The 8,814-nt window shown below is 45.9% G+C and overlaps 1 protein-coding gene across 1 annotated transcript in view; it reads right to left on the reverse strand.

The window, feature by feature from the left end:
* The window catches only part of LOC139281428 (myelin regulatory factor-like protein), a 103,769-nt gene extending 100,296 nt beyond the window's left edge, over nucleotides 1-3,473 (reverse strand). Inside the window, exon 1 of the mRNA XM_070901589.1 lies at nucleotides 3,344-3,473. Coding sequence (XP_070757690.1) covers nucleotides 3,344-3,401 — 58 coding nt within the window. The 5' untranslated portion in view covers nucleotides 3,402-3,473. The remainder of the gene's footprint in view (nucleotides 1-3,343) is intronic.
* Nucleotides 3,474-8,814: the final 5,341 nt, after the last annotated feature.

Consider the following 8,814-nt stretch of genomic DNA (forward strand, 5'->3'; position numbering starts at 1 on the left):
GAAAGCCCGTTCTTGACAGTCCCCCCAAAGCCATTCACAACCTTTACGGAGGAGCATGTGTAACGGCTCCAACAATTTGCTTAAGTTCGGCAGAAAGTTCCCGAAATAGTTCAAAAGTCCCAGGAAGGATCGCAACTCCGACGTGTTGCCGGGCCTGGGCGCCCGGCGGATCGCCTCCGTTTTTGATTCAGTGGGCTGGACCCCGTCTGCGGCAACCCTCCTGCCCAAAAACTCGACCTCTGGGGCCAAAAACACACACTTGGTCTTTTTCAACCGCAAGCCTACCCGGTCCAGTCGGAGTAGCACCTCCTCCAGGTTGTGGAGGTGTTCCTCGGTGTCTCGACCCGTTGTAAGGATGTCGTCTTGGAATACGATTGTTCCAGGAATGGATTTGAGCAAGCTTTCCATGTTTCTCTGAAAGATAGCTGCCGCCGAATGAATGCCAAACAGACACCTGTTGTAGATAAATAATCCCTTGTGCGTCGTGATGGTGGTCAGAAGCTTTGATTCTTCAGCCAGTTCCTGGGTCATGTAGGCCGAAGTGAGGTCCAACTTCATGAACAGCTTGCCACCTGCCAGCGTGGCAAAAAGGTCCGCCGCTCTCGGGAGGGGTATTGGTCTTGCAGCGACACTCGGTTGATGGTGGCTTTGTCGTCGCCACAAATCCTGACCGAGCCAACTGCTTTAAGGACAGGAACGATGGGACTTGCCCAGTCGCTGAATTCAACGGCCAAAATTATGCCCTCTCTGAGCAGCCTGTCCAATTCACTTTCATTTTTCTCACGCATCACATACTCTGGCTTTGTGGTGCACTGCTCTGGCGTCCGGAGTGATGCGTATCACCACTTTATTGCCCTTGAACGTTCCGACACCGGGTTGAAACAGTGACCCGAATTTTTGTAGGATTTGTGAGCATGAACTTCGCTCCAAAGATGAAATGGCGTGCACATCCCCCCATTTCCAATTCATCTTGGCTAGCCAACTCCTCCCCAAGAGTGCGGGGCCATTTCCCAGGACAATCCAGAGTGGCAGCTGGTTCTGTGATCCATTATGTGTTACCACCAAGTTTGCACTGCCTAGCACTGGGATGATCTCTTTGGTGTACGTCCGTAGCTGTGTCTCAATGCATTCCAGTTTGGGCCTGCTAGCTCTGTGTGGCAATAGTCTCTCAAATTATTGGGCGCTCATAAGTGACTGGCTAGCTCCCGTATCCAGCTCCATGCACACTGGGATGCCATTCAATAAAACGATCATCATGGGTGCGTTTTAGTGTATGAGCTGTGGACGTTAGCCACATGAACCTGCTGAACTTTAGCATCCATGGCTTTTCCCCAGGCATCATCCTGCATTGCAGATTAGCCTCGCTACAGCCTTTTTGCACATCCTGGCCAAGTGTCCACTGACGTTACAAATCCTACAGGTATATTGCTGAAACCTGCAGCTTTTCGCAGTATGTCTACCCCCGCACCTCCAGCATGAGCTGAGATTGTTGTTAACAAAAGGACTGTTACCAGGCATTCCTCTCTGATTGCCCATTTGGTTGTTTCTAGGCACTCTGATGGTGGGTGTTAATGGTCCCATCGTGGGACGCATTGTTCCTCGAGATGACGTGAATTGCCGATCCCCTTTCCATTGTCCCTGTTGCGGGCCCACCCTAAAGTCTGTTGCTGCCTGGGCAGTTTCGAAATGCCCTTGCCTGCCTGCTGGGTCCCAAGTCGTGTTCACCATGTTAACTCCCTAGTCCATCGCCATGTTGGGACCAGGGCTGCGTGCGTAAATTAGCTTGGTCTCCTCTTCCCCTGCCATGAAGGTCTGAGCTATCAACGCCACCCCTTCTAAAGTCAAGTGCTTGGTCTCTTTGAGCTTCCTGAAAATCTCGGCATGATTAATGCCCTCAATGAAGAAATCCCTTACCATCTCCCCCTGCAGGCGTCGGTGAACTTAAAGATTGACCAAGCGCCGCAGGTCCGCAACGAAGTCAGAGATGTTTTGTCCCTCCCGATGCCGGTGTGTGTAGAACCGGTGCCGGGCCATGTGTACGCTACTCGCCGGCTTGAGATGCTCACTGATCAGCTGGCTGAGCTCTTCAAAGGACTTGTCCGCTGGCTTTTGGGGTGCGAGGTCTTTCATCAGCGCATACGTCTGTGGTCCGCAGCTGGTCAGTAGATGTGCCCTCCGCTTGTCAGCTGCAGCCGCTCCCAGCCAGTCCTTTGTGACAAAGCTCTGCTGGAGTCTCTTCATGAAGTCGTCCCAGTCCTCACCCACACAGTAACGTTCCTCTGTGCTACTGGTGGCCATCCTTGTGGTTCGGTGATTCCCGTTTCTCGTCACCAAATGTAGTGTCCCTGCACCTTACTACAAATTCACACGAGGCATGTACTGCAGAGACAGTCACTGCGTGACCTTAACCTTTATTCCCAGGACCAAGGAGTGCTGACCCTGGGTGGGACCTCCCCTTTTATACCTGGAAACCCAGGTGAGGAGTGTCTCCCACAAGTTCACCCCCTGTGGTCAGGGTGTGCATTTCTAGGGTATAAGTACAGTGTACAGGAGTTGCATGAAGATTATCGTTGCATGATGGTTACATACATGACAATGCTGGCATAGAAATGGATATAAAAACACTCACTGTACCCCTTTTAGTTTTTATATTAAAACTATGATTTTGACCTTTGATCAGGCATGCTTTAATGGAGGTTTCATTCCATTACACAAAGCAAAAATGATCACAGGAACCAAATATATTAGCTAATTGTGTTCAACCTTTACTTTGCTCGATGTCATGCAGTTTGGGCTTCCTTCTGGATTTGTTTATTTCTGAACACAATAAAATATTGAAAACATTTCTCTTCCTAATACAGTATAACTGATTTCTATTAGTCTGTAGCTTGCAGTGAAGTAAAATAAAACCATATCAATAAACTGAAACAAGATGATTTGTTCAGGTAGGCCTACCATCTGTTCCTATCCTCCATGACAATTCACCATTTTTTTTTTGCCAAGAACAGAATGAAACTAACCCCCCACCACCCAATGAACTCCAGCTGTACAGCTTGTTGAAAATAACACAGGGTGGATTGTGTTTCAAAGACATAACATATGGAGGAGAGGGGATAAAAAGTGTAAATTGGCAATTCAGATGACCAGGATACACCCTTCCATGTGTTAGCATATTATAACTTGCTCCAGCCTTTCAAATTCTACTCTCTGTCCATTCCAAATGGCCATCCAAAAGCAGGACCACTTTGCACTGAATACACAAAAAAATCAAGTTTCAAAAAAAAAAGAAAACTTTTCTAAAATTGATAGTTGGAGTTTAAAAAAAAATCATAGACCTTCTTACCTTCGAAAAACTGCTGCAGCGCTTCATTTTCTCCCAAAACATCCATGTGATAAGTCATATGAGCACACGAACCTGAAACTCTTTCCAAAAAACACTGACAAACTCTCAGGTTCTTCAGCTGTTCAGAAAAGAATACACTCCCATTTTACACTCGGCAAACTGAGCAAGAGGCATGTTTGTAAACTGAACATTTCTGTATTTGTGCAATTAGCTTTCAATCTTTCTGTGCAATTTACCTTTGCCCAGTTGTTGTATTATCAATAGTAATACTCGACAGAAAATCACCAGCAGATCTTCATGGTTGATGTACACTACTCCAAGCTGGTAAATTAGCATAAACAAGTCCTCGGTAGAAACACACTTAATACAAGAAATCTTTCCTCATTCTTAATACTTGGAAGACCTTTGACCAGTCCCTTCAAGCCTTTTCCTCATCTATCATTACTGTACTCTGTGCAGGCAGATTGCAGCAATTCGATTTTATTGCACAGGGCAGTGGAACTATTACGCAAGTAACATAAATGCTGCACTTTGATAAACAACACTACTCGTTTCTTAGCTACCAAGGTCATATCATTGCTAATAGTGAGATATAAAGAGGGAGGGAGGGCAAGAAATAATGAGGGGTAATAAGACTATTGACTTATTGCAAAAGAATCAACACCTCTTCATGAAAATAAGTGAGAATAGAAGTCTGAGAGTTTCTTAGACAATTTATGGTAGCAAAGGCTGAGGCCTACTGTTCTTACCCTCACTTTCTCAGTACACCATTTCAATTGCTGAAACGCCAAAAGCAAGCATCTGGTGATATAACCGGTGAATTGCTGAACCGGTTGCTATTTTCTTGGGTGGATAGCAAAATTAGATCCAACAGAGGTATCCCAGTGCAATGTCTTAATTTGGAGTAGGAAGGGGAGGATCCAGTTGTCATGGTCCACGTAGCAACTGACAACATAGATAGATGTCTGAAAGAGGTTCTGCTGAAAAAGTGTCTGAAGAGTTGAGGTCCAAATTAAAAAGCAGAACCTCAAAAGGTAATAATCTCTGGATTGTTACCTGAGCCACGCGCCAATTGGTATCGGGATAAGCTGGTTAGAAAGTTGAATGCGTGGTTCAAAGATAGTGTGGAAGGCAGGAGTTCGCTTCATGGGGCACTGGCACCAATACTGCAGAAAGGAGCTGTTCCGCTGGGACGGGCTCCACTTGAACCGGGCTGGAACCAGTGTCCGAGCAAATCAAATAACTAGGGCAGTAGCCCAGATAGAAATAAATGGATTTGTTCTAATAGCCATTACGGAGATGCGGTTGGAGAGTGACCAAGGTTGGGAACTAAATATTCCAGGATACTTAACTTTTGGAAGAGATAGGCAAAATTAAAAAGGAATGAGGTTAGCCCTGATAAAGGATGGGATAAAGACAGGAGAGAGAAAGGAACTTAGTTTGGAAAATCGAGATTTAGAATCAGTTTGGGTGGAGCCAAGAAAGACAAGGGGCAGACAACACCGGTGGGAGTGGTTTATAGGCCCTCTAACAATAGTTGTAGTGTCGGGCAGAGTATAAATCAGGAAATTAGAGCTGCATGTAACCAGGGTAGTACAGTGATCATGGGGGACTTTAAACTTCTTATCGACTGGGCAAATCAAATTTGCAGTAATAGTGTGGAGTACTAGTTCATGGACTGCACCGATTTCCGGGCCAGGAGCAGCGTGTGGCGGCCTGGCCCAGAAATCGGTGCGGTCCCGGCCGGCAAGCCGGGGCCATTGGAGGGAACAGCGTGAGGTGGCATGTCACTTATGGGAGCAGCACATGCTGCTGCAGGAGGATGATGGCTGCGAAGCCAGGTCGCTGATTGCAGTGCGGGCAGGCACGGCAGGAGGGATGAAGGAGCAGCAAGAGTTTGTAGATGGAAGTGACCGGGGCTCAGAAGAGGCGAGGGCCCAAGGACAGCATGGGCCAGCCCACACTGCAATATGTGTGCGCACTAGGTCTGTGCAGCAAAGCTGGTCTCCAGTCGTCTTGGGTAATCCCTGCCACTGGACCAAGACCTAGCTCTGTCAAGCCCGTGTGGTGGCTAGTGTGCAACGGCCACCACACGTTAAAAAAATTCACGCACAGACATCTTCCATCCTTCAAGATGTAGTTCGGGATCTGGAACATTGAAACACCTGTGAACTCATCCCTTTTTGGCATGGAAGTATGTCATCCTTGCTTCGAGGGACTGCTTATGATGATGAGTAACCAGGGCTTTAAACTAATGAAGGGGGCAGGGGGTGGGGGGGAGAATTCAGGAAAGAGTAAATTTTAAAGCAGCAAGAGAAATGTCAAGGCTCTAGGGCAGAGCAGAGTTTTGGATAGAAATAGGCAGATTGGTTCAGGAAGGGAGAGAGAGAATAACAAAGGCATCACTGACTAAGGTGACATCAGGGGAAAAAAGAAAAAAGTCAAAGCTAAAGACACTATTTCTGAATTAATAGCGCAGCTCGAAATGAATAGGTTTGATCGCATAACCTTTACAGAGATGTGGTTACAAAGCGACCAAGATTGCGAACAAAATATTCCAGGATGCTTAATTTTTTAGAAGAGATAGGCAAAATGAAAAGGTGGAGGGGTAGCCCTGATAATAAAGGAGGGATAAAGACAGCAGAGAGAAGCTTGGAAAATCAAGAAGTAGAATCAATTTGGGTGGAGCTAAGAAACAGCAAGGGGCAGAAAACATTAGCTGGAGTTGTTTATAGGCCCCCAAACAGTAGGGCACAGTATAAATCAGGAAATTAGAGGTGCATGTAACAAAGGTAATACAGTAATCAATTAATTGTTGTAATCATTACAACAACAACTTGTATTATATAGCACCTTTACAGTAAAACATCCCACGGTGTACTTCACATGAGTGTTAGAAGTCAAAAAAATTAATTTGACACTGAGCCACATAAGAAGAAATTACAGCAGATGACCAAAAGCTTTGTCAAAGAGATAGATTTTAAGGCGTGTCTAAAGGAGGAAAACGAGGTAGAGAGGCGGAGAGGTTTAGGGAGGGAGTTTCAGAGCTTAGGGCCCAGACAATTGAAGGCACCACCACCGATGGTTGAGCAGTTATAATCAGGAATGCTTAAGAGGGCAGAATGTGAGGAGCGCAGATATCTCAGAGGGTTCTGAGGCTGAAGGAGATTTGGATGAGCTCAAGTTTATGTAGGATAGAATGTGGCAGCCAGCCAGGAGTGCGTTGGAGTAGTCAACTCTTGAGGTAACAAAGGCATGAATGAGGATTTCAGTAGCAGCTAAGCTGAGGCAGGGGCGGAGATGGGCAATTTTACGGAGGTGGAAATTACGGTTTTAGTTATGCCGCAGATGTGTGGCCGGAAGCTCATTTCAGGTTCAAATATGACACCTCTGTTGCAAACAGTCTGGTTCACCCTCAGACAGATGCGAAGGAGAGGGATGGAGTCAGTGGCTCGGGAACACAGTTTATGGTGGGGACCAAAGACAATAGGCAATCTACATATAGACTGGGCAAACCAAATTTGCAGTAATAGTGTGGAGGACGAATTCATGGAATGTATACAAGATGGTTTTCTAGATCAGTATGTTGAGGAACCAACTAGAGAACAGGCTATTTAGATCTAGTATTGTGCAACAAGAAAGGGTTAAATAATAATCTTGCAGTAAAGGGGCCTCTAGGGAAGAGTGACCATAATATGATAGAATTTCATATTGAATTTGAAAGTTAATTTGTTAAATCCAAAACTAGGGTCTTAAATCTAAACAAAGTAAACTACGTAGGTATGAGGGGTGAGTTGACTAAGGTACATTGGGAAACTACATTAAAAGTTAGGATGGTAGACAAGCAATGGCTAGTACTTAAAGAATTAATACATAATTTACAACAAACATACATTCTTTTAAGGCACAAAAACCCCACAGGACTTCCAAAGGGGCGCGAGATCAACACATGCCGCTGGAGATAAAAGGCGCAAGACAGCCAACCCAGTGGGCCTTCCAAAAGGGGCAGCTCCAACAGACCTGGTAAGATAAGTAAAAATATTGAAAGTGTGACATCACAGGAAAGCATGGAAGTGATTGGTTGGTCAGTTTTTTTCACTCTTTTCTTGGGCATTGCTTTAAATTAAGAGCTGGGATTAAAAACTAAACATTCAAAACTTAATTAATTAAATACATTAGAGATGGCAGAGCAGGCAATGTGTTAACTGCATGTGGAAGTTGGTTGACCCCATTGAGGTCCACGGCGCCCACATCTGTAGCGAGTGTCTGCAGCTCGAGGAACTTCGGTTCCGTGTTGATGAGTTAAGAGTCCGAGTTGCTGACACTGCGACATATTAGGGAGGGGTAGAGTTACCTGAACGCTGTGTTCCAGGAAGCAGTCACACCCCTTAGATTAATTTATTTAAATTTGGTCCGTGGTCAGGGACAGGAGGGTGTGACTATGAGCGAGACAGGTATGGGGGCTCAGGAGATAGAGATGGAGGAGCCTCAGGCCATGCAACTGTCCAGCAGGGTACGAGATTCCTGCTCCGTGTGTGGACGAGGGCAGGGACTGCAGGGAGGCTAAGCAAACTGACCACAGCACCGTGGTACAGAGGGCCATTCAAGTGGGGTGGGGGGGTAATAAAAATAAATGTTGTTGTGGTGGGAACAGTATAGTTCGGGGGATAGATACTGTTCTCTGCAGCTGAGAGCATGAGTCCCAAAGGCTGCATTGCCTGCCCGGTGCCAGGGTTAAAGACATCTCCTCTGGGCTGGGGAGGAACTTGGAGTGGAAAGGGAAAGATCCAGTTGTCGTGGTCCACATAGTTACCAATGACATAGATAGGACAAAGAGGTTCTGCTGAGGGTATAGGAACAGCTAAGGGCTAAATTAAAAAGCAGAACCACAAAGGCAATAATCGCTGGATTACTACCTGAGCCACGAGCAAATTTGCATAGGGTAAATAAGATGAGAGAGATAAATGCACAGCTCCAAGATTGGTGTAGGAAAAATGTGTTTCGATTCATGGGGCACTGGCAGCAGTAGTGAGGTAAGGGGGAGCTGTTCTGTCGGGAGGGGCATCATTTGAACCAAGCTGGGACCAGTGTCCTGGCGTATTGAATAACCAGGGCTGTAGGTAAGGCTTTAAACTACATAGTGGGGGCTGGGGCGTGGATACGATGAGCGGAAATGCAAAAAAAGGCAAAAGTGCAGGTTTGCAATACGGGTAATAATAACCAGAGTGTAACAGGAAGGGACGGAGCATATACACATCAGACAAAATTAAAAGCTCTATATCTGAACGCATGCAGCATTCACAACAAGATAGATGAGTTGATGGCACAAATAGAAATAAATGGGTATGATCTGATTGCCATTACAGAGACATGGTTGCAAGGTGACCAAGGATGGGAACTGAATATTCAGGGGTATTTGCCATTTCATAAGGATAGGCAGAAAGGAAAAGGAGGTGGGGTAAGCTCTGTGA

The sequence above is a fragment of the Pristiophorus japonicus genome, chromosome 15 (assembly GCF_044704955.1).
Source record: "Pristiophorus japonicus isolate sPriJap1 chromosome 15, sPriJap1.hap1, whole genome shotgun sequence".
In the NCBI taxonomy this organism is placed as follows: domain Eukaryota; kingdom Metazoa; phylum Chordata; class Chondrichthyes; family Pristiophoridae; genus Pristiophorus; species Pristiophorus japonicus.